General features: G+C 41.7%; 1 protein-coding gene across 11 annotated transcripts in view; it reads left to right on the top strand.

The window, feature by feature from the left end:
• Positions 1 to 26,436, top strand: part of dock4b (dedicator of cytokinesis 4b) — a 200,803-nt gene that overhangs the window by 109,801 nt on the left and 64,566 nt on the right. For all 11 annotated transcript variants that reach the window (XM_074697800.1, XM_074697796.1, XM_074697793.1 and 8 more), the window contains exons 15-25: positions 308 to 470; positions 3,605 to 3,711; positions 6,929 to 7,082; positions 8,217 to 8,314; positions 8,462 to 8,545; positions 13,809 to 13,909; positions 14,767 to 14,848; positions 18,076 to 18,246; positions 21,952 to 22,144; positions 22,624 to 22,760; positions 26,201 to 26,335. In XM_074697800.1, coding sequence (XP_074553901.1) covers positions 308 to 470; positions 3,605 to 3,711; positions 6,929 to 7,082; positions 8,217 to 8,314; positions 8,462 to 8,545; positions 13,809 to 13,909; positions 14,767 to 14,848; positions 18,076 to 18,246; positions 21,952 to 22,144; positions 22,624 to 22,760; positions 26,201 to 26,335 — 1,425 coding nt within the window. The remainder of the gene's footprint in view (positions 1 to 307; positions 471 to 3,604; positions 3,712 to 6,928; positions 7,083 to 8,216; positions 8,315 to 8,461; positions 8,546 to 13,808; positions 13,910 to 14,766; positions 14,849 to 18,075; positions 18,247 to 21,951; positions 22,145 to 22,623; positions 22,761 to 26,200; positions 26,336 to 26,436) is intronic.

The following is a 26,436-nucleotide window of genomic DNA, read 5'->3' as shown; positions in this document are numbered from 1 at the left end:
CATCTTTAAACAGTGTTGTCTCATTTTGGAGCTGAACTCTTCATTTAAACACAGCTGACCCAGATGAGTCCCTCCAGCGTGCAGTGACGGCCTGCCTCTGTGGTTTCCTGCTCGGCCTCGGACAGAAAATAGACTCAAATATAACCCTGCTGCCACTGCACGGCACGCAGCCCTCTAACACACATAAACGCACACATGTCAACCACATCCTCCTCACTTTATTGCTCTTTGTGGTACAGTTTTTAGAACATTTGTTCCTGTATTAATCCCTACCCTCTTGTTTCCTTTCCTTCTTTCTTTACCTTAGACTCACGTGGCTGCTGGCTCGGGTGAACCAGGAGCAGATGAGTACCATTCCTTGGTGCTGTATCACAACAACAGCCCCCGCTGGGCCGAGCAGATCAAGCTGCCCATCCCGGTGGACATGTTCCGGGGCTCGCATGTCCGCTTTGAGTTCAGACACTGCTCCAGTAAGTGGGAACCAGGATTGTGGGTCACCTTTATTTATCTGGGAAAGGTTTCAGGCATGAGCTGTTCAGCTGGGAATGCCGGAGGTGCTGCTTTATTTTCAGTTGATTATCCAGGGCAATTAAAGGTAGAGAGGCGTTGTTGTGGAGCCAAAACAAGCACTCACCCCCCAATCTGCTTAAATCTGCCCGTAACAAGCCCTGAGGCTGCTGCCAAATAAAAACTGACAGCGTCCAAGAGCACAAGTGTGCCCTCCTTCAAACAATTCCATAATGAGACTAGTTTGTCCAACTGCTCACCTTCTAATGAGACAAAACTTTAATTATAACCAAAATATGACTCTTCCTTTTTCTGTGCTGCTGGGAGCTCTCTGAGTCTCCTCTCTCATAACATACTGAGGTTATTATGCTGTTTCTAGCCAGGCTGGGAGGCTGCACAGCTGCATGCTGTAGATACAGCAGCCTTATTACTGCTGGCAGGGCTGGCGTCGCCGCCCGAGTGGTGTCTATCAAGAGCCCAATTTAAGTGACACCAAACGGAGGAGAGGATAAAGCGTGTACTGTTCAGACTCAGAGACGACCTGCCTGTGAAAATACGATCAGCAGAAGCTTCATTTCAATTAGGCAGCAGCAGAAAGCTAATGTTTAGGAATATGCTTTAATGCTTTCATGTTTTCAGCTCTCATTATACAGCAGCTGTAATTGTTAATTTGTTTTCTGGGAGTCCGGTGTTTCTTAACGGTGCTAAAGAGATTTGTGAGGACTTGCGAGCACGAGGAGTGTAATTCACAGTTTTATTGTGGCTGATTGTTTAATGAATATTTCATACAATTAGAACAATTTCACTGTGGAATGATTACTTTATTATCGGTGAACTCATGCTGCTGGAGGAGCAGCTGGTTCTCAGATTGAATACGTGACGCTGCTACTTGAAGAAAACAAACAAACAGAATTATTCACCATATCAGCTTCTTGATTCAGTCAAGTGTTTTTTTTTTTTTTTTTTGGATGTTCTGAACAAGGGATGGGCACTTCAAGCAAAAGTGCCATTTGATAGTTGCTGGTTTACTATTTGTGCATTATTCAAAGACTCTCGTCAAAGCTGCCCCCCCCCCCCCCCCCCCCCCCCACACAGATACACAGACCTGCCAAGATTAGACCTTGACAATGAGGGGGGGGGGGGGGGGGGGGGGCATGGCTTGCACTGCTCATCGATCATCAAACTTACCTCTTTGGGTGACAAAGCTTTCCATTAGTTTTGTACAAATAATCTAATCCAACTATTGATTTGGGAAAGTGAAATTATGTAATCACAAAAAGGCTGCGATTTGCAAAATGAATGGCTGAATGTGCACCCGTGTGACCTTCATATGTAAATGAGCCACAGCTGATACTGTCCCGCTCTTCCGCATCACTGAGAGCGACGCTATGTAACCATGACTACCGAACTCAGAGTGCACAGTGTTTTGTAAAACAGCGAAGCTAGTTTACCATAACATTACAGGCAAAAACAACAGGCTAACCGCAGCTACATTTAGCATCCTGAAGCTAACACAGAGACAGGGGGGACACTGAGGGAAAGCTCTTACATCTGCTCCACGGCACACAGCATTTAAAATACTCACATTTCCAGGGTCCGAGGTTTGTTGGTGGATGATTGGTAATGCACCTGGATTCAAGACCAGTCTATTCACTAGCCTTCTGTTGTACTTTCCAAAGCTGGAATAGCAGTCGGCCGTGAGGTGCCTAGCACACACATGCACAGTTTTACTGAGTGTAGCTGGCACATTTCCTTGATAAATGAACTCTAGCCACTTAAACTTATATTCCTCCGAGATAGGAAGCTTGTGCATGGAACTATGTGGCTGTTTACAGCCAAAAACAGAGCAGTGATGGCTCTTCAACCTGGCATTCTCCTCCCCGCTGCTAGAGAGATTTATCTCCAGCAACGGAACGGGGAGTGGGCGGGGAGGATTCGGGGGTACTTGCTCCGGTGGACCAATCAGGTCTGACTTGCTCCTGATTGGTCCACAAAAGGGAATCACTGACGTCGGCAAATCCCCAAAATCCAAACAGCTCGTTTTAGGCCAGGATTTTACATTCACAAGCTCTACTAAGTACAGGTTTTGTTATTAAATATCACATTTTGTGGGCTGGGAGGAAAGCCAAAGACACACAAATTCAACAAAAAGACTTAATAAAGTGATTTTTGCACAACATGGGACCTTTAAATAATTAAAAATCATTGCCCATCCCTGTTCCAAACATCAGTCTCTACCTGGTCTGCTCACGTGAAGCCCAACTTTCACACAGCACAACTCTCTTAATCTCTTTGCACCCCAGGCTGTGGAGGGTTTAAGATTCAGGAAAATATGAACAGGAAAGATCTCACACACAGAAAGCAAACGCCTCATGTCAGGGGTGGTGTAGCATTCCTCAACATAATCACAGCAAAGAAACCCACTGTACCATTTTCTGAGCTTAATTCAGTGTTACTTGTGTTTCTTCTGGGAGAGAGAACACACACACACACACACACTCACTGAATCACTGTTGGTCTGCTGAAAGGAATCACAACACTTGCTGCTTCCCGCTGTGCACACATTAGCACTTTATTGCTAAAAGCAGAAGATAAATCAGATTACATGTGTTAAAAATGCAAATCATGCACCGAGGAAGCCTCTTAAACAAAACACAGCGGTGTTTGTTAATCATGCCCTGAAAGAGTCACTCAACACATCCATGTTTTTGTGGTTGCTGCATGCAGATGTACTTCAGGGTGAAGCTGGAATCCCTGTGGTGTGTGTGTGTGTGTGTGTGTGTGTGTGTGTGTGTGTGTGTGGTTAACGGTGTAACAGATGCTGACCACACTAATGGGAGCTGGGTGTAATCAAAGGTGACAGGTACACTTTTAGGACATTCATCTGACTCTGACTCCTCTCTCCTCCTGGGTAACACTTCAGAACATGAAACAAATCAAGCGGTGCTTCGGAGGCAGAGCATCAGATCCTCTTGTTCTTGTTCATTAGTGTTGCATAACCAGTTTCATAAGTCAGCTATTGTTGTGTTTATTCTCTTGCAGCCTGTGCTGGTGTATTTTGGACTCAATGTCATGTCCATGTGTTGTTGTTTGACAGCTAAAGACAAGGGGGAGAAGAAACTGTTCGGCTACTCCTTTGTTCCTCTGATGCAGGAGGATGGCAGGACTCTGCCAGATGGCACCCATGAGCTCATTATCCACAAGGTAAAACCTGCAAACCCTCACCACCCAGACTCTCACTCAACAACACCAGGTAGAATTAACAGTGCGCTGTGCAGGATCTGTGTTTTTGGCAGGTGTACTGTGTTTAATATTCAGCTTGATTTGTACAAGCATCCAAGAATGACTCTCGTTTTGAATTAATAAGATTCTTCTGCTACATTCTCAATTTGCTAAAGAAATTGGCTGATTTTAAAACAGCCACATGTTTTGTTTGATCATTTATATCACTGTGCTTCAGTTAGTTTGCCATCTTGTTCATCATTAATTAAAGATGTTATAGTACATTTCTTTTCCATCCTGTGTTCCAATCAGACTGTTAGAAACAACATTTAATCATCTTAAAGCTCCTGTGAGCCTTGGGGGATATTCTAATTTTCTTTATCGTAAACATTGGATTTAAAATGTTGTTGTTGGATGTTGAGACTGAGTGTGTGCAAATCTTCAAACCTCTACATGTTCATGTGTTGTAGAAATCCCTGAATTGGTAAACTGATCATGACCCTCCATTCTAAAAATAGCATAAGATTTGTATGAGACAGGTGAAATGAGGAGACCATCCAGACCATTGAATTTTGGGCGGGCCTCAAACACCAAGGTCTGCCCCATAGCTCTGCCCCCTTACAGGCCTCCAGAGGGCTTGCCAATCAGAGGGAAGAGGGGATTCTTTAAACCCCAGTCATATATATATATATATATATATATATATATATATATATATATATATATATATATATATATATATATATATATATATATATATATTTTATTTTATTTTTTTCTTTTCTTTTTTTTCTGTTACAAGATACTGGTACAGTGACAAATAGGGGCTGGTATAAAACAATGCTTTACACTTGTTAAAACATGTAAGATGTTTGTTTAAATGTATAGTTTGCATTTCTGTTGGTGTCATAGTATTTCATACATTTCAATCATATTTAACCATTTAAAGAACTAGTTCCATTAAACGGTGAAATGATGTAACAACATGCATGAGTATCAAACAATTCACCGTCCTAGAAGTCATGGAAGTAGACTAATAAAATAAGTTATTTCTCATGAAATACCATTTCAAAGTATATTTTATATATTGTGTCTGAACTTGATAACATGGATTTAGTTATAGGTTTAGTGAGTCAGTATGCGGTAGCCATTGAGGGCGTTTGGCTCCCAAGAGGGCACTTAAACCAATGTTTGGGTCCAAAAAGGACACTTAAGCCTGTGCATTTTGCTCCCAAGAGGATACTTAACTGTGTTTTGGCTCTAAAAGGGGGCTCTTCAGCCAGCACATTTGGCTCTAAATGGGTCACTTTTGCACATTTTGGCTCCAAAAAGGGCACTTAGGCGTGTTTTTGCCCTGAATGGGGCACTTTAGTGTGTTTAAGCTCTAATGGTGGCACTTTAGCCCACGTGTAGGCTCCAAAAAGGGCCATTTTGTGCATTTTGGCTCAAAAGTGGTCACTTTTGCACATTTCAACTCCAAAAAGGGTACTTCAGTGCATTTAAGCTCCAAAGGGAGCACTGTAGCCCACACATTCGTCTCCAAAGAGGGGGATTTAGAGTGATTTAGCTCCACAGAGGGCACTATAGCCCAACTCTTTGGTTTTAAAGAGGGCAATTTAGTGCATTTTGGCTCCAAAGAGGTCACTTTTGCACATTTTAGCTCCAAAAAGGGTCCTGTAGTGCTCCAAAGGGGCACTTTAGCCCATGCATTTAACACAAAAGAGTGCAATTTAGCATATTTTGGCTCCAAAGAGTGCACTTGTGCGCATTTTTCAACAATTTTTCCAGGAGGTGGGATGCGACCACCCTCACTGCTCACCATTTGTCCTCACCACCCTAACACGGGGGGAACAGATGGACAGAATAAATATGCAAAAAGCACAGTGCCCCCTCTTTAACTGTTGATGAAGCAGACTGATATTCATGTTGATGACTCATACAAGCATATGAGACTCACAGGGATTGAAATGATAACTCTCGTGTTATTAGTCTTTCCAGTAAGAGAAGTTAGAATAAAGTTAAGAGGTATTTATTTGTCCACAGAGGGCGCCAAAATCAACACAGACAGAAATCTGTCATTTTCCTCTTGAACTTCACTTTTCACCAGCTCTATCTGTCTTTGTTTGTAACATCAGTCTGGGTAAATTTTACCCCAGTTAACCATTGTCAGTGTTTTACATCACTCTGCTGTTACCGGGCTGCTTCAGACAGGATCACACACTGCGTATAATTATGTGACTCATTTGCTGTGAATGGAAAGACGCAGTCCTGCTGTTATCACACAGTTTGTTGCCACAGGCGGACAAACAGCTCACATCACTCCATTACCGGCTGACCCACCATGAGTAATGTCCCGTTACTTAACTGCACATGTGTGCTAATGTGTGACCCTTTGCTTCTGCATGCGTAAGAATCAGCTGGTGCTGGACGTAAATTAAATTTAGCACAATATTTACATCCTCAATAAGACTCAAACAAATAAAATGCCTCGTACTCTTTCTTTAAAGCTGCTGCAGCACTGACCTCAGTGTAATTCAGAATAATTGCAGACTACATGCTTCTCTTCAGCTGCGGGCGGAGGGTGTGTGCAGAAACCTCAGGCTCTGCAGAGACAGGGAAACTCATTTTATTGGTATTGCGGCTCAACAGTGACAGATTTTTATTCTAACAGTGAACACAACGCGCTCTGCTCTTATTGCTTCTCTTCCGTCAGGTGCCCAGATTGAGTCTTACGTAACCCCCCCCACCAACCTGAGCCTGCCAGTTTTAGAGGACAGCTCTGTTTGCCTGGTGTGTTCCCACCAGGCTGGCCTGAAAGGGGGAAAAGGCCCCACTCTTCTGCCAGATGGAAGTTGGTGAAAAGCTCAATGAAGCTGGCATGGCCTAGTTTCTCCTCAGACCTAAAATAGACACAGAAGAATCAGTCCAAAGTGTGTGGTAGCTTTGGAGCTCAATCGGCCTCAGCTGTGCATCACAGAACATCCTAAAAATAACATCAGGGTTCTGTTATTGATATTCACGCTGCTGAAAACCAATCGGAGAAGTCTGAACTGACATGTTTGTACTCTGAAATGTTTTGGAAAATATTGCACCAGGACAGAAAGTGCAGCGTAACGTAAGCAAAGCTAAACCTCTGAAGCCTAGCTGCTTTTTTCCAGCTCACAGAATGTGCTCTCTCCTTCCTCTCCTTTCCCCTCAGTGCGAGGAGAACACCAGCTTGGCAGACTGCTCGCGCTACCTGAAGCAGCCATTCTCCAAGGCCAACCTCCCGGCCAACAACCAGACTCTGAAAGGCACCAAAGAGTCTTTTTGGATCACCAGCTTTCTGTGCTCCACCAAGCTCACACAAAACGGTAAACAGGCTCAGAGATTGACATTTTGGCCGGCTCTACGGTTGAGGTGTTTCTGGCAGATTTGCTGCGACTTGTGCTGTGTTGTGGAAACCTTGATGCGGTAGATGGTTCGCTGGAGTCAGGGATGATTTCTGCCAGGGGGACGAAGAAAAGGAGCTGATCCGAAGTTATTTCATCAGATAGGGACAAATCAGCAAAACATTGCTGGTTATGTATTCACAGGTTGAGCTTTTTAATCAGAGTGGATATAATAAACATCAAGCTGTCATAAAGCCATACAACATAAATATAACACCTCCAGAGGGAGGCGGCCTTATATTACAACAGCCTAATCATCCAAGTGTGTAAAAGAAAAGCTGTGAAAAAGCAGTCTGACGGGATTAGCTCGTCATAAACGAACTTAATCATCTGTATGCTTCAGGAAATTGGCTCGGAGAATGGGATTTGTAGTCTTATTCCAGCAGGAAGGGGACATGGTATGCTTTCATTTACACAGCAAGGAACAAAACGGAGCTCAAACTGAAACATCATCTTTGGAGCTGAAGGGACATTTGTTTCCCCGAGACTTCACCAGACACCGTCCCTGTTTTAGAATTTCCCTAAAAGCAGAAAGCCGAGCGTGGTAAATCGTTTTCACCTCGTTAAGGAGACGCTCGGCGGAATATTTAAACATAAAAAGCTACGGGGAAAATGTTTTGCAACGAGCTGCTAATTCACAGAGTAGGTTTGATTTTGTTGACTTGATTATAAAAATAATGCAGAGCTTTAGAAATGCTCTTGCCACACACACATTTCACACACGTGGATGTGAAGTTTCACAAAGAGACGCTCTGGGTTGAACAGAATCCAAAGAGACAGCTAAAAGACTTTCTTCTTCAGGCTCATGTTTTATTCATGGGAACGTCTGGGGACCCTGGCTTCGGGAAAATGACTTTTTATCTCTGTTATCCCCGCCGCACTTGAAAATGTCATCATTTGTTTGGATTCAGAGGAGTTTTTGGGGCGGTAATTGAAAGCTGTGGTGATGCTTTGTGATGTGAACTCTCAGAGTTTTGTGTTTCTCTGCCATCAAACACGCGAGATGTTTGTGACTCCGTGTGCTCTTCACTTTGTGTGTCAACGTCTTTCCCCCAGGTGATATGCTGGACCTGTTGAAGTGGAGAGCCCATCCTGAACGAATCAACGACAGCCTCTCCAAGCTGAAGGAGATCGACGGCTCTGAGATTGTCAAGGTCAGCCAAAAATAAGACTCCCTGCGCTGAGACGCGCCCGTTTAACCTGACATTCCTCGTATTGATTATTTACAATTTGATTTCAGTGCACGTTTTTTTAAAGTTCAACCTGAAAATATCACACAATACAAATCTCTTTTTCTTCAGTTCCTCCAGGACACTCTGGACACCCTCTTTGGCATTCTGGATGAGAGCTCCCAAAGATACGGCCTCAAAGTCTTTGATTCTCTGGTGAGTGAGATGCTCTAAAGGTCAGCTGATCTCTGAGAATCCTTCTCTGTTTCTTTTTCTTCCTCATGTCCATCCCATCATCTTTGAGTCAGAAAAGCAAACTGGCTGTCATAGAAAGATCATAGTGATGTAACATAGCACACTAGGTGAACCAATCACACGCCGGTTCTGCTGCAGTGCCCTGATTGAGTGATGCGATCGATCTTTCACTCCCTCCCACATGAAGGCACTCCCTCCTCTCACACATCAAGCCATCAGTGGTGAAAGGTCAATTCAAACTTCTTCACAGGATGGAAAACACAGAGTAACACATGCTCACTGTGAAAACACTTTTGTTTTTGTGGTATTTTTAGACACCTGTAGACGCAGTTATCTGTTGTTAATCCTTCTCTAATCTTGTTTTGACAACCTGAGAAGTGACTCACCATTAGTCATCTTATTAAATGTGTCACACAAACATGAGTAACCACAGAGGGAGGCCGCACAGTCTGAGAAGTTTAAGCTCATTTTAATTGAAGGCCCTGTGAAGACTTTTTAAGTGTCCTCAAGATTGTCTCACTTTTATCAATCAACCTGTTTTTAACTCACTTTTTAGAGTAAGATTATCTGAGACAAAGTCGATGAATAAAATGTAGAGACAGATTACATTAGCTCTGCTTGGTGAGGTTGCAGTCAGTTCATGAGCCGAACCAGGATTCTCTAGCATAAAGCATTACACACATGTCTCAGAGCAGTGTGACAGATCAAAACATACCCTGTCCAGAATATACCCAGGGTTTAAGTGGCCCAGACTAGATTATACGCCTGGTATACTTTGGCCTAGGCCACTTTCTATTAGGGATCAATCGATCATGTAATCAGGTAATGACACTGAGATAGAACAAGAGAAAGAAAGAAATTTTCTTGGAATAATTAGACCAAATAAACTTAGTTGGAAACCTCACATAAACCATATTAAAGCAAAGTTATGCAAATCTCTAGGAATAATTTCTAAAGTCAAAGAATTCCTGAATGAGAGAAACGTATATGTTTTGTATTGTTCCCTAGTTCTCCCTTATATGACCTATGGCGTAGAGGTGTGGGGGAATACGTATAAAACTAACCTTGATCTGATTTGTGCGATCCAAAAAAGAGCAATTAGAATTATAAATAAAGTGACCTACAGGGAACACACAAAACAAACTTTTTATCAAACTAAAAGCTTTGAAATTTAGGGACTTGGTTGTCTTTAGAACAGCCCAGTTTATGTATAACATAAAGAACAATAAGTTACCTGTTCACATTCAGGGATTGTTTCAAAAGAGAGATATGGTTTTTAGTTTCCGAGGAGGTGAAATATTTAAAAAACAGATTGTAAGAACATAAAGCAACACTGTATTTCTGTTGCTGGGGTTAATATTTGGAACAAGTTGGACCCAGAGCAAAAAGACTGTTTATCACTATTTCAATTCAAAAAGAAAACCAAGCAAAACATTTTAAATTCCTATGTTGAGAATGACCAATGACTGTTTAAAAAAAAAAAAAATGTTGAGAAGTCTTTGCATCCAGTATATTTTGTTTTGTGTCTTGTATTAAAGTATTGTGATGCATATCGGCTTAAAAAAATAATTGGTAGTTTCTGTTAAAGCTGTGATGCATGGACTGGTAGCCATCTATATGTTTTAAAAACTGTGTAACTTGTGTTGGGGGTGGGTAAAATAAGCTTCAGCTTCAACCTGCTCCTTTTCAGACTACCATGTTGTTTTGTTGCTATTTCTCCCTCAGTTAACAAGTTTGTCTGAATAAACTTAAATTAAATAAAAATGAAATGAATCATCAGCTGGGCCGGTTATCGGCACCAGTAGTTGGCCTTTTGAGGCACATGAGCATCAGCCTTTTTTTAAATCCAAAGGCCAATAAGAAACAATTTTGGCTCTGATGCAGCTGTCTCTTGTCTGCAGTCACTCCTCTGTCTCCAGCGTTGTCCCACCCACAGCACCATCTGATTGGTTACAAGCAGAGGCATGGCTCAGATAACAGCCAATCAGCAGTGAAAGCTGTGAAGGCACTGTGCTCAAACACTGTGGAGAGGAGAAAAGGTTTTGTTCATAGACTGTATAAGATATGGACATTGTCTTTGTGACATCACTGGTCCGTTCCTGATGCAGTGAAATGAAGCCAAATGGCAAACACATATTACATTTTGGACATGAAGCAGGCTTTGAGCTTCCTTTTTTAACAGCTATAGGGTGCACGTCAGTCATGTGAGCTGAGCTGTGCTTCTGACAAACTTATGACCCTCATATCCTCTCAAAAAACAAAAGAAAGAAAAAAAGACTGAAGCCGTTTTATTGAACTAGGCATAAAAGTCAGTGTTTTGACTTGATGTGTTGGTGGTTTCTGGTCTTTCTGCAGCCAGCCCTATGCAGATTCTCAAAGAACAGCAACTTTAGCACTTCTACATAGGCTTCATTGTTCTGAAGCATATGTTGCCCCTTGGTTTTTGCCAGGTGGAGAAGCTCCAGGGAGCAGATATATGTTTTGAAGGCAGCAGACTCTTCTGAACTTGTATTAAACATCTCAGTCCCAGTATTTTAAGTTTTCATCCAGCTTTTTAAGACATTCTGCTAAACCTGGGAGCCTTTAAATAAATATATGCCAGACATTTAGACGAAGTTAAGTGTTGGAGTTTGCATTATTCAAAACTTTGACACTAACATTTTCACTTTTACTGTAAACAAATATACCAGCTCCAAAACCCAGTTATCGTCCTTGGCTACTAATAACTGGTTTCAGCATCGACCCTGAAAAAACTGTATCGGTCTATTTCTTGAGTCTTGGTCACATGGCTGCAGTAACTGCTAAGGACACCTGGACAACAAGTTTGAACATCAGGAAACAAATCAGTAAATTTTACACAGTATTTTAAAAACCAAACTAATTATGTTTCTTTGTTTTGTCTTATTTGAGTACATAATTTACTAAGTCTTCATTGTTAAATGGCGACCACAGCTGGTGACGCAGTTGGTCCTCCATGGTTCAACATAATGTGAATTTGATACAAACACTTCTAATCATCATTTATATTGTAATAGTTTTACACATATGAAACATTTATTTATTAATATAAAATGTACTCAGATGCTGTGATGTTAAACAGGTTTATCTTTAGAGACTAAAGGGTAATTGCTGTTAGCTGTTCAAAGGAACAGTTCAAATCAAAGGGATGCGTCGTGATTAGTGATAAATGTGATCTTACAAAATCCTTACATTGCATTTGTAAGATCTTACAAATGCAAGGCAGGCCTAAATCAATGACAAATCCCAGTTACACACCAAAAACATGTACAACAAACTTGTGGCACACACACACCACCATGTTCCCCCCTCTATAACTCTACCTTTCATTTGACAGTGTACAAAATACAAACCTCTGAACAAGAAATGTCACAGTTATTAATCTTTCCATCAAATTTGACTCAAAACAATTCAAGCCATGTGACAAAAAAACTTGAAGCAGTTTAGGTCTCCTTACTCTAATAAATTTGATCCATTTCAACCACCATTTCTTACATGTCTCAGATTGTAGTTTAAAAGTCAGTCTCTGCGTGATATAGATTTTATAAACAGTTCCTTGTCAGTCTAACAGTGCTGGTGCATTGGGTTGTTGTCACAGCTTTCTTCCCTCCGATCAATAAGACTTTCATTAAATAATTGTCCGTCTATTGATTGGGCGTGTGATGCCATGGTACAGAAGTCCATTGAGCAGATATCAAATGGAACAGTAATTTAAGATGTATTATCCAGTCAATCATGAAGGAGCAGTTTTCAAGGTCAGCTGTGGATCCAGATTATATTTGAATTTGTTTGAATCAAAGAAAGAGAAATATTTGAGCTGATGTTAAACTATCAATTTTTTTCACTCTTCATTTTGTGCAACAAGTTTGGTTATCTTCAGATTCAAACCGTCAGATGTTCTTGGTTAACACATAAACCAGACTGATAATTCACCTTTCTTTGTTCGTGTGATTAAATGGGATAACAAAACATGTTTTCTGTGCTGTTTGCATTTGCACTGACTATTCTTCTCTGGCCCAGTAGTGGCATTTTCTGACCTGGCCTGTTTGACAACCGTATGTATTTTTTGAACCAGACCACTTGATACTCTGTGGTGTAATCGGGCTGTGCTGAGATATACCCAGACATATTCTGGATGAGGGGTTAATGTGGCATGTTATTCCGGGCTGTGAGGAACATTAAACAAATAGTCTGCTCACCATCTGGACTCTGAACTACAAACTGGGTTAACAAAGTCTAATTGATATCATCTTTTAAACCACATAAAAATATAGTACCTTGTCACTTTGCGTCTTGGGAAGAGTCATCTCCAACAAAGAAAAGTCCTGGTAAAAAGATCTGCTTCCATTCATATGATTTAAAAACAAATGAAAACAAAATTTGGTAGAATTAACTTAAAACAAGCTTTTGACAAAAACACCTGCTTTTGGAAACAAAACCGTCAACTCTTCACGTAATGAATTAAAACTCAAAACAAGAACGTAACAACAAAAATGAACTCCTTTGTTGTTTGTGCCAGTTCCTGACTTTTTCCTGAGCACTGTTTTTTTGTTTTTACAGACAAAGTTCTGGCTCCAGGTGTTCAAAACTGGTGCTTAGCAAGCAGCGACTCTTAAATGGGCCTGAGAGAAGCACTTACGATATCAGGGGCAGGGGGCGGGGCTACTGTAACCAATGGTCAGCATTGAAAAACAGCCTTTGCCTGGCAAGTTTTATGTCATTTTGTTGGAGTTTCTCTTTCAAAACTTGAAATTTAGGCAAAATTGAAGCAGTGCATGCATGCGTACAATGCGCAAACATCCTTGGGTAAATGCCGAGTTATGCAGCATGTTGAAGGTTTATGATGGCGCAATGACACAGCTCCAACTTGGCTCCTTGCTGATGGAAAATCAAACCAGATCAACTAGCACTGAACAAAGCGCTTGGTTCTTTTGATGGGAAACATTTACTGAAGTTATAGAGTGAACAATAAAATTCAAGAATGTTTTATCTTAAGTGACATGACACCCAGAGTAATGTGATAAAACCAAAATAATTGAAGAGGGGATGCTATTTTGCAGGAAGTAAAATAAATATAGCTCAGGTATTAAAAATATGAGAAACATGATTTTTCACCCTTCAAGTTCTGTGTGGTTCTGGCTTCTTGAGTGAGGTGACAGTAAATCTTCTGTCATGGAAAGTGAATTTTTCGTGTGTTTATTCCCAGGTCTACATCATCAACCTCCTCCAGGACAGCAAATTCCAGCACTTCAAGCCGGTCATGGACACCTACATAGAGAGCCACTTCGCAGGAGCGTTGTCATACAGGTGAGCGATGTGTCAGCCTTCACGGCTCCAAATGTTGCCGCACAAGGCTGCAGCAGCACCTTCAGAGCGCAGTAACACACCCTCAGCTGTGTGTTGTATGCTAATGACACACTGCATCACATGAGCTCAGAGCCACAGAGGCCGACCTGCGTCAGTGCTCAGAGGCAGCTCGCTCTGCTCCCGGCTCTGAGGCCGTCAGCATGCTTATGGTGCCCCCTGGCTGAGGAAGGAGGAACGTCTGCTCACCTCTGTCTCCTTTCTTTCTTTCTCCTTCAGTTCACACTCTCACATTCACACACATAATCACAACCTGCTGTTCACACCGGCTGTCTTCTTCACACTCTTTGTACCCGCTAAGGCTTGAATCTTTGCATTCACACACCTACACACACATAATGCTGCCATCACCTTCTGCTTTAACGCTCTTACCTGTGACATTGTTTCATTACAAGTGTCACAGCTTCATGAATTAACTCACAACTTGTGCACCGGTGCTTTTACTCCAGTTTTTACTCCTCATCAGGAAACCACTCAGTAATCTCACGTCGAGGAGACGTCTCTTTAAATATCTGCGGAGATCTGAGGCATCCTAATCTGAACCACGCCATTTTTAAACAAAGATCAGAAGATTTTGGCCCCTGAGTGCACAAACTGAAGTAACTCTTTTTGAAAAGCCAGTCAAAGGCTTTCGTCTGAAGTCAAATTAAACTTAGTTAAACTGAGTGTTTCAACTTAAAACGCAGCATTGCCTCATCTGTCTGCTGAACCCAGAGAGAGATGTTATGTGGGATATAGCTAGAGGTGAGTGATCTGACTAAGTGTGTGTGTGTGTGTGTGTGTGTGTGTGTCTTCTCCAGGGACCTGATAAAAGTTTTGAAGTGGTACGTGGACCGCATTGTTGATGCAGAACATCAGGATCACATACAGCAGGTGCTCAAGGTGAGGTTTCTGCACACACAAACACTCACACACACACACACAGAGGAAACCAGGACACACACACACATATTCAGGAGGATGTTTTGCAAAGGAAACATCAACACAGATGCACCCAGAAACACAAACAAACAAACTTTGTCCCTCATGCTGCCACTCCTGCTAATTCCCCCTCACAGCAGCAAACACATCACACCACCATTCATTATTCTCCTCCTCAATCTATTACTCTGCATGCAATTTTAATCAGCAGAAACGCCTCCGGTGTCGGGAATCCACATCACATTATTCTAATGAGTCATGCAGATGCACCGTCAGAGCCGCACGCTGCGGTTTCTCATTTCTCATTCTCAGGAGAGCGGCAGAAGTAAATGCCACTCTGTCAGGCAGTAAATAATAGATAAGAGGTTCACCGCTGATATGTGTGTGAGGTGGATGTCTTTCCTTTGGCTTTTTAAATCAACTCGACTTAACAGATTTACATTAGCTCAATCACAGAGTGTCAAAGATGCTATGAAAGGTAAATGAGAAAACAACTCTCCAAAAGTGAAGCCAACATAATGTGAAGCTCCGCTCTTAACAGGCTGTCAGTGCAGGTCATAAAACCTCCTCCTTAAAGTATCCAACATAGTCTAGATCAGGGGTCTGCAATGTTTTTCAATAGAGGCAGGTCTTCCTCTGTGTTGAGGAGCTAGAAGTGAACGCTGAGTGTCAGTTTAGCTGCTGTGTTCCTCAATGTTTTCATTTCTGTCTGAAAGATCTTTGGCTTCTGTGTATCCAGTGATAAGTCTTTAAAGAACATGAGTAAAAAATGAAATATTTGGGAAAAATAACTTGAAAATACAAAAAAATTACCTAATAAAAAATGTCATAGACCCCCGAATAATAGTGATGTCCCCACAAGCTGCTCTGGTTGATAATTCTGAGAGGAAAACAGTTATCCACATAGTTGACATGCGCCTCCTCCAAAATGCAACTACACAACAAAATGACACAGAGTGCAAGTCTTGTGATTGGTCCCATGAGCGAGGTGGTGCTTTCTGTATATCACAAAACACACCTAGGGCCTTTTTCAAACCGCCCCCTACACACTCCCCCTCCATGATGGAGTGCACTCCGTCATGGAGTTGCACACTCGCAGCTGAATGAAGTTCACTTCATCAGGGTGTAGGGTATAAATACAGTTTTGGGACTGAAGCTTCACTCGATCTCAGGGCGGAAACAGATAAACAAAGAAAAAAAAGAAAATATAACGTAGAAAATACAAAAGAAACTTACTCCCACGCTTCTTTGGCTGCATTTCTTTTTTCATTGAAGAGTTTTTCATGTTTCACTCTCGCTTGAATAAATTATTTTGTTTTTTGTAAATATTAAACACTCAAATAAACACAAACTGTCTGAACAAATGCGAGGCAGGCCTAAATCAATGACATGTACATCTAAAGTTGTGAACATCTGCATGACAATCATTAAATATTTGTGTTAGTTTAACAGTGCTTGTGCAGGAGCATATGCGTGGAACTTACATTTGTCTGTTGCTTCCTCCATGGCTGACACCGGACACAATTTAGCGCTGCACGTGTTCAGCGAGTCGGCATCCGTGCAGACTCACTTGTGGAGGGTTTTATAGCCCACTGCCCCTCCCCGCAGATAGGTTTGGGATGGCCCTTAATGTGGCGGACCCTCCGCGAGAACGCGCAAATGGAGGGGTAGTGGATAGGTAGAGTCTGTAGGGGTGGTTTGAAAAAGTCCCCCAGAGTCATGGTGAAAAAGCAGGAAACGCAGCTGATCTGATGATCACACAGACCACACTGCCCTCATATGTTCTAGAAGAGTACTGCATTGGCCACTACAGGGGGCGTGTCTCAAAGCTATAAACTGAACTCTCCTCTCTCCTCTCTCCTCTCTCCTCTCTCCTCTCTCCTCTCTCCTCTCTCCTCTCAGTCTCTTTCACTGGAAGCTCTTCATGAGCCGCCATATTGTAGGACATCCCAAAGCATTAATTTTGCTTGGAGGTGAAATGAGAGAGGAGTCTGATCAGAGGAGCAAGAAAACATGAGAGCAGACTTTACGGAAGTTTTTTCCCTGATAGACACAGATTTTTAAATTCAAAGGTTTTTATTGTCAATTTTCTACATGTGAGGACAAAGGGAACAATCAAAATGCTGCTCCTCTCTTCTAACATTATCCGTGAAACATTTAAGAATAAAAACACAAGTCTAGAAAAATATAGAAATTTAAATATGAAACTATAGGAAAATAGAATCTCTAAAAATTAACAAACAGATAAGAAAAACAACCCCTTTACTTTAAGTGTAGATAATGTGGTGTCGTGACAGCCCAAGATATAAGATGTGAAATATGTTCATGGACAGAAGTGCAAATAATTTTAAGGTGCAGTAGATCAAAGATGAGTATTTATGTGCAAAGAAACAGCTGAGGCAGAGTCCTTCTATGTGTGGAGGAGGAGGAGGAGGATATCGCATACAGGATGTCGCTCTCTGATTGGACGCTGGAGAGGCTCCCACTTCCCTGAAACATGAAACTTCACATCAGTGGAGTTTAATGAGAGTGAAATTAAGGCGCTGCAGACAGTCTCTGAGGCTCATTCTGTTGTAAAGCAGGGATTAAGATGTGTTAGATGTGAGTTTGAAACTAAAAATACTGAACACAACCGTCATGACATGAATCTAAATCAATACCCTACCTGGGTTAGGGAAACCACAGGCAAAAGCCACCCTCACTGTTTTCATACAGGCTCTGGCTTTGAAAAGGCCACTTCTGGTTGCACAACAGGCTATGAAAAACAAAAAAAAAGTTGTTTTTTTTGTTGTTTTGTTTCTTTCTTCTAACATTTTATTTCTTGTTGTTAAAAAGGAAAATAAAAATAGACCAGTTTCTTAACTTTAGTATCCCCTTTTGACCCCAATTCAGATAAATGCCTTCATATTCAATTTTCATTTTTGTATTTTAAAATGAAAATCAAATAACCACTCATTTTTTTTGTTTATTTTAATATCCTCTTCTGAACAGAAAATCCAATTACCAAAACACACACGGACTGATGACACAGTCATAAATATCAGACTTCAGGTGAAATGTACCTGCAGGTGAAATTTAAAATCCAATCATTCTCCATCCTTTGTTTTTTTTCTGTCAGAGGAGTCAGACTCAGGTTTTCCATCTCATGACAGATGATAAATAATGACTCTCCTGTCTGTCTCCCTCAGGCCACCGAGTACATCTTCAAGTACATCATCCAGTCTCGCCGCCTCTTCTCATTGGCCACCGGGGGCCAGAACGAGGAGGAGTTTCGAGTGTGCATCCACGAGCTCTTCATGTCCATTCGCTTCTTCCTCTCGCAGGAAAACAAAGGCACCAGCCCGGTGGCACAAACACAGGTGTGTGTTTGTCTACAGCCATGTGTGTGTGTGTGTGTGTGTGTGTAAATCTGTGCAGCACTCCGTCTTCCATCTCAAGGACTCCTCTTAATGCAGCTGTGATAGGTGGGAAATTGACTGTAATTGAATTTCACGCTGCTGCGGGGTCTGGAGTTGGAGTAGAAAATTCTGTGGCAGCTTTTCCTTTTCCGCTGGGAGGTCTGCACAGCGGGGAGCCTCCTCCGCTGTTTCCAAACAAGACCAAAACAAATAAGCTCAAATCCTAATTACACACCAGAAAAGGAGCCACTTGTGTGGTTTGTGGCTCTATTTTTCAACTCGTGTAGGAGAATAACTTCTGTGTCGCTGAGTTTTCCCTTCTCTTGATCTTCCTCTTTGTCTGTTCAGCGTGTTCTCATTTGTCTCGTTTATCCAAACCGCTCCTCTTAAGTCCATTAAAGTCTTCTAGTCTTTTAATCAATGAAACCAAGCTCAGACAAACCCTGTGTGTAACTACTGTTGTGTTCTTTCTCCTGAGTTTGTTCTTTCTGCTTCGGGCTTGTTTTTTTCACCCCCATGTGAACCCTGAACACACGTGACGCTCCATCTTTCTTTAAATTCCTACGTCAGGTTTTCCTTTCAGTTACTGCTCAACAGACTGACAGATGAGTTGAGTTTCAAACCCTGCAGTCTCCTTTGGTCTCTCTGTAGAAATTTCACCTCATCTTGACACCAGAGGAGTGAGCGTAACATTATCCATTCCAGCCGTGCCCTCTCCATGCCATCTGAAAAGCTCCTCTTCATCCCTCCACTGACTCCCCGGCCAGACTAATCTAAATTCTCAACACAACAATAGCTGTGGAGAGACGCACGCCATGCCAATGCTAATCCATGTTAATCTGGGACATGTGGGCGAAGTCAGAGACCGATACAGCACAGCCATGTGCGCATCATTCATCACCTGTAACCCCTGGAGAGGTTTCTGGATGCTGTTTGACACATGTATGTAAGGATTCAGCACAGAGGGGCTGTGTTTGGAGCAGGAGGGTGAACACAGGATGCCAGCTTCTGAAAAAGTAAAATGAACACAAACAGAATAATTAGAGTTAAAGCACTGAAACTGTTTGAAACCCCAACAATTAGCATAACTTTGGATCTTGTCGTTACTGAACTGGCTCTGCTTCCTCATCAGAAGTAAAAACACCTGTGACAGAGAAACAGAGACACTGAAAACCAGCTCCTCTCTTCAGTCAGGCTTTTTCAGGGGAAATGAAGGGAGACAGGAGAAAAAAACAGAGACAGAGAGCCGATAACTCATCCCTCTGGATAGTTTGTAATCATCATTTATCAATTTTTGCTGCAGAAATGTGACAGAAGCTGACAGAAATACATTTCACAGACAGAAAAGCACAAACAGGCGGCAGACTGCAGTCTCACCGGGTCGCCTCGGAGTTAAACCCATGACAGCTTAAGTTCCTCCAAAGTCAGGTCAGAGTTCTGACTTTAAAACAGCATAAATATGACCTTTGGATCCAACTCACTTTGTTTTAATACATAAACATTGAAATACACAAATTTGTGACAAATTCACAGTATCTGAAGTTATAACCTGTTATCCAAAGCCTGTGAAGCAGGCTGGAAAACCCAATCTGTGGAGGAGAATTATTTGATCATATGAGTGCAGGGCATTTTCAGACTAACAGAGGTTAGATTAATATTTAGAAAGCTGGATTAGCTATGACACCCAGAATGTTTTTTTTTTTTTCTTCTTTTCTTTTGGGAGGGAAAACGTTTTTATTTCCAGTAGAACAAAATACGGGACAACAGAAATGTCAATCATGATACAATATTAGTGAGGAGATGAAATGTGCATTGATTAGATGATTATTTCACTCCTAACAACATTATCCTCTGTGTGAAAAAGTGACTATTTCATAATAAAAGATGCTCATCTTCATGACATCACAACCAATCAGCTCGTCTCATGGTATAAATAATAATAAAGCTCCAGCTTACCTGTGCTTAATTGTGTATGAGTGACACACTTCTTATCCAGGCACCAAAACAACCAGAAATAAAGTTAATGAGATCAGTTTGTAGTTTAGTTTCCAATTTGTGGTCCTGAATATTGAAAATGCTCTTATCTGTACCTGACAGAGTGCAGGTTCATCCATCTCTCTGTCACTTATTCCTGAAACTGACGCAGACCTGTTAAGAGCTCTACTCCCTCCTCAGTCTGTGACAGGTTCAGGTTCAGGTTCAGGCTGCAGCCTGCAGCTTCTTCCTGAGCTCAAACACATTTTAATTAGTGATATCAACATGTTTCTGGACCTAAATGGAAGTAATTAAAAATATTGTGGCCTCTAATTGTCAATATCACCACTTAATGGGTCAAGTTATTAACAAAGGATGTGTAAATTAAATGTTTAAAACTCTACTTCAGTTTGTCACATCCATGTTGCTGATGGCTGCAGTGATTCCTTTGCAGATGTGTTTTTCCTGACTCTCTTTAATGCTACTTCTGGCTGCCAAACAACACAGATTCATCTCTCAGCCTCGGTTGTTATGTTGTTTATCGTAATGTGTCTCTCCATGTCAGAAATTCTCCAGGTTAGCTGAACTCTGATATATTTAGGAGCTTTTTTTTTTTTTTAAATTAGGATTGTTTTCAGTCGCCATATTGTCAACACCTGATCAGGTGTACCCCTTGACTGACCCTGTTAGACACATCCATATAAGCTTGTTTCTACACCCCAGTCTGCACCGATTCCCACGTAAGATTGATAAATAAGGCCCAACGTGTTCTACTTTTACATCTGCCCACCGCTGCACCGTAAATATGGTGAACTATGCACCACAAATGTAACTTTTCTGATATTTGGCTTCATGCAAAAGAACAGCAACCATCTATGATCTATGACTTAAGTGTCTCCACCAAATTAAAACCCCCAATCTAAAAATATGAAACCAAATAATGTGACCTTCTTCAAAGTTGAAGTGGAGGTTAGGGATGACCACCCAGCAGAAGCAGCCAGATTTGATTGAGTATTTTCAACCCTTAGACAGTTGAAGGACATATTGGTTAAACATGAGGCTCAATGCGGATGTGGCTCCAGGCCAGTAGGGGGCTCCAATGGGCTTCAGACCACAGCTGAGGCCAAACATGTGCAAAGTTTGTGGAGTTGCACAACATAAATGCAGCAACCTCCAATCTTTGGATACTCAGTTAACAGAGAAAAGCTGCAGTTCACTGAGTGTCCACTAGAGGCTGGCCGCAGAAGCTCCAGAAACCACATACACACTCATTCATCTTTACAGATGAAATAAACACAGAGTTTCAACATCAGCATGAAATAGTTATCTTGGGTCTATGTGAGGAGTGTTAGCTGGGTGGGAAACAGACTTCAATGAACACTGACGCCTCTTTTTGGTCATGATGTCCTGATTTACCGGAATCTTGACTCCTTTCCAACTTCCCTCCCTGCGCTTACTCTGTCTCCTGCTCTGTCTCCTGCTCTGTCCCCTGTGCTGGTCTCTGGTAAATGCAGACAAAAAAAAAATAGAAACAGGAAACTTTGAAAAAAAGAAGTAAGAAAAAGAAAGCTTAAAAAATGTGAATCCTTGTCTTTCGATGATGATTTTTAAATCAGGAATCAAATGTGTTTTTTTTTTAATCTCACTAAAGATAAAATAACTGATTTACTGCGACCTCCCTCTTCTGTCTAGGCCGTGTTCCTGAGGACGTTCCCTTCAGTTTACGGCGAGCTGCTGAAGATCTTCACGGTGCGGGAGGTGGCCGGCTTCGTCAGGGAGACGCTCGGCAGCCTGCCAACCACGGTCCACCCAGACTGCCCCCTGGAGGCCGTCAAACTGCAGTGCATTGCAAAAACAGTGGAGAGCCAGCTTTATATTAACCCTGGTAAAGACGTGCTCACACAAACACACAGCTCAGTTCATGTTTGCTTTGATACCAGGACATAATTACAGCTTGTAAACACGCTAAAAACCCTGGCGTGGAAAAATCTGTGAACAAACGATACAAAAAGCTTTGCATTCAGATTATGAGCACGGAGGAAAACAAACAGCACCGAGGGAAACAAACAGATTCAAATGAGTAGATTCAAATCCCAAACACAGACAGTATGATAGCCTGGATGACGTCCAGACAGGCTTTAGTCCTCGTCGACTGCTGGATGTGCTTTCCTGAAGCGCAGTTAGTGAGAACACGTTTTCTTATTGTTAGCACACAGATACCTGACTGCATGTCACTGAGTTATTCCCAGATCACTGCCTCAGCTCCTGCAGAAGATGAGTGTGTGTCCCCTGGTAGCTTTGCTCTGTGTACTCTATGTACCATAACGCTTGGGATGCATATGCATGTTTGTGTGTGTGTTGCAGAGTCACGGTGCATCCTCCTGCCCGTGGTGCTCCGGGTTCTCCAGGCCCACATGCAGGAGCAGAGAGACCTGGTCATGTGTGCTCGTATCCTGACCAGCATGCTGTCGCTCATCAAGAAGGAGGAGAACGGCACAGCGGTGAGTGACGTCGCCACAGAGGCTCAAACCACTTCTACAGAAAATTTGAAGCTACCAGTTAGCTTAGCTTGGCTTGGCACAAACTCTGAGAATAAGGGGAAAGATTGAAGGATTTGCTCCATCAGTGGTGACAAAATCCTTCCTCCAGCACCTCCTTAAGCTCCACACTGAAACCTTAAGTGAAGAGCATTAAACTGCTGATGGAGCAACTGAAATTCAGACAAAAGCAAACCAGACAAGCAGAAAATGCAGTTTATACTGACTTATATGCAACCTCTTTTATTTCTGCCACGAGGTTGGTGTCTGATAGGCAACTTACAACTGCTGCAGAAAGAGACTTTGTTCATATTGTGACAGGAAGAGGCTCACTAAACAGTTTTAAGTGAAAATGTTTTATTTTTTGTCAGAGCATATGATGTAAGGAGATGAGTAAGACCAGAAAGAGGGGACATATGTTTCCTAAGTTGCTCACAGATGCTTTAAAGCTCCTTTGAGGAGTTTTCCTCTGGTTATGATGCAGCAAAATGAAAACTGATGCCTTCATGAGACCCTCAGAAGCAGTTTGTATCAGTGACAGGATTAACAGATTCTATTTAGAAGCAGTGATGCATTTAACAACAGATAGAAAGCAAAATGAGACGCTTTGTGCATACACAGGACAAGATCAGCAGATGCATCAGGCAAACAGCTGAGGTTTCCAAAATCAACCCAAAATGAAACAACCTCTCAGGCACTTTTACTTTTAGATAAGTAGAATAAAAATAATTGGATTTTATGTTGTTGTTTTTTTCTCTGTTGGTTTAAAAAATATGTGACATGATGCTTCACTAAAAGGTTTGCCTGAAAACCAAACAACTATCTCTGCATACTGAGTCCATCAGGAGGGAAGAGTCTGAGTGGATCCTCATCCAGTTCCAGGACTAGTGCTGTCTGTGCAAAGTCTTTTAATTCCAGCACAATGAACACAACTCTACTTTTTGAAGAGCTCTAAGCCTGAAGGAGAAAATATTAACATCTTTTACTCTCCTTTAATTCGTCTGATACCACCTGACTACTTTAGATTAGACTTTGAAAAACTCTGCTTGTGAACAAGTGTCTTCATGGTTTAGCTCTAAAGTACATCTCTGACATGTTAGAGTCATATGAACCAACTCAGACTCTGAGAACCTCGGGGAGAGGTCTCCTGATGGTGCCCAGAATCAGGACTAAACACGATGAAGGCCAAACAGTCCCCCAGAAGATGTGCGACAGACCTCAACTCTGACTATGTTCAAACCCAGACTGAAAACAGTTATTTTTAAGCTTAGCATACTATGTATAATATAATGCATAAGATAAAATATATGCATAATATAATATATGACAACTGGATGCATTTTATCTGCTCTTCTCGCTTTTTTTCAGTAATTAATGATTTATTTACATTTTATTGAATGATTTTCTTTCGCCTTGTGTGATTTGATTTGATTTCATCTGTAAAGCACTTTGAATTACCTTGTGTACAAATTGTGTTCTACAAAAAAATTTACCTTCCCCTCTAGTCAGGTATATCTGGTGGGGCTGGGATGATTTGCTTTTCTCCTGATTCGATTCTTTTATGATCGTTGGGGTGCCGAATTCTTATTCTACAATGTTTATGATTTTTGTGTTTTTTAGTTCGCTTTTTTTAACACCAGATTGTTTGAAAAAGGTGGTTTATGATAATGATCATGGTGCCTCCAGACTATATCAGGAGCCATATTTTCCCAAAAAATGCACATCACGTGAGTCAGTTTTTAAAAATTATTGAGAGGATCTGACATAATTCAAAATAGTAAAAAAAAAAAAAAAAAAAACATATTGCCCTCTGCTGGAGAAAAGCGGTATCTTCTTTCCAATCCAGCTTATAAACAAATACTTATATGAAGGATTCAAATAAAAAAAAATGATTTTTGTCCAAAAGTAACTGAATCAACATTGTCTCCCACCCCTAACATCTGGAAATAATTATCCATATTATACATTTTAAATATCTGAACCTGACAACTTAAAGATAGACTGTTTTCTTTGTTTATTTTTTTTTCTCCCTCTGATGCTCTGCAATAGTTTCACATGATTTTTAGCTTTAAAGATATTTTCTCTCTCTCTGAAGTATTAGAAAACTCTTATTCCAGCCTCTGTCTGAAACACTTTGTTTCAGCTGCTGTCTCTTTAAAGCTTCCCACTTCACAAAACCCCCTCCCTCTGATTGGACAGCCTGTCTGGGGCTGAACTATGGCCAGAAAATAGTATTTGAGGCCTGTCCCTTCAACATGTCAGTTAGGGGATTTAGTGAGGATCTTGTGCTTTCAGAGTTAGTTTTTGATGAGTTTACAGACAGATCCAGGGTTTAAAACTCTGCACACGTTTGGTCTGAATGACCAGCATTGTTACTTTATCTCCATGTTTAATGTGGGAATGCAGAATACCCCGTCTTTAAACACTCTGAAGCGAGTTTTACTCCAATGTTATCATGGACAGTTAAAATGAATTGCTGTTGTCTTTGTAGACACTTAAGAGAGAAATTAGCTCCACAATAACTGGAAATAAGTAAAAAGGAAGTGAAAGTTAAAGAATTAGTCTTAAGGCAGTTTCCGTGCCAATACATTGCTGCAGCAGATTGCTTTGTTGTGTGTGTACACTCGATTAGTCCGGGTAACAAGGACATTGGCAGCTGTGGCGTCCAGTAATGAGTCCCATCAATTAAGGAATGGACATTGTTGAAGCAGCAGCCACTTGGAGCTGTGTGTGTGTGTTTGTGTGTTTGTGTGTGTGTGTGTGTGTGTGTGTCACAGCTTGGATTGCCTGGCTTGAACTGTTGGTGCCAGAGGGGCAGCTAGTGGTAAAGGCGCCCAGTAGGACACACACATACACACACACACTCTCACACACACGGACTGGCACTGCATGTAAAGGGAAGTGACAGCAGTGGCAGCCCATGTGCCCGTCTGAGGCTCCTTCTCATTATCACTCTGTCTAAGACCTGTCTCTCTCTTGTCAGGGGTAGAGACTACAGGGAAATGCACACAGGCAAACACACACCTACACACACACCCATCAGTTTATCCTCGTCTCTCTGAGTTGCTTTTAATCTCTATCTGCCTTCTCTTTGTGTTTCACCTCCTTTTATTCTTTTCCCGTTCTCCTCTTCCCTGTGAATTAAGAGTTTCTAAACATGGCTCTCAGCCTTGAAAACTTCTCACTCATTAAAACGCTGATGAAAGCAGGATTTTAGGGCCAGGATGCTCGGTGTGGCTCTGATTCTGGATTGACATCTGCTGTCGATCACAATTCAAGGCAGGAAGAACTCAAACAAATGCAAAGTGGTCATGTGACTTTGAAGTGGTCTGAATTTAAAGGTCAACCTTGGTGAAATCATCGTGTTAGTGAAAGTTTCACTGTGTGTTTCATCGTCTGTGCAGGAGCCGGTGGTCTCTGAGGAGGTGGAGCTCATTGTGGAGAGCCTGCTGGGAGTCTTACTGAGGACCATCCTGGAGATCAGTAACCGGCCCCAACCCGCCGGACCCAGCATGAGACTACAGTTCCAGGATGTGACTGTACGTGTGTGTTTAACATGTGCTTCATGTGTGTGTGTGTGCTTTCAAATCTAAATTGTTTTGGGATTTAAGGAAATGTTCAGGTGTAATTATGGATTTGA

The sequence above is a fragment of the Halichoeres trimaculatus genome, unplaced genomic scaffold (assembly GCF_033239565.1).
Source record: "Halichoeres trimaculatus isolate MK-OKI-2021-1 unplaced genomic scaffold, fHalTri1.1 fHalTri1_scaffold_21, whole genome shotgun sequence".
Classification (NCBI taxonomy): Eukaryota; Metazoa; Chordata; class Actinopteri; order Labriformes; family Labridae; genus Halichoeres; species Halichoeres trimaculatus.
This window is presented reverse-complemented; position numbering and strand designations above follow the sequence as displayed.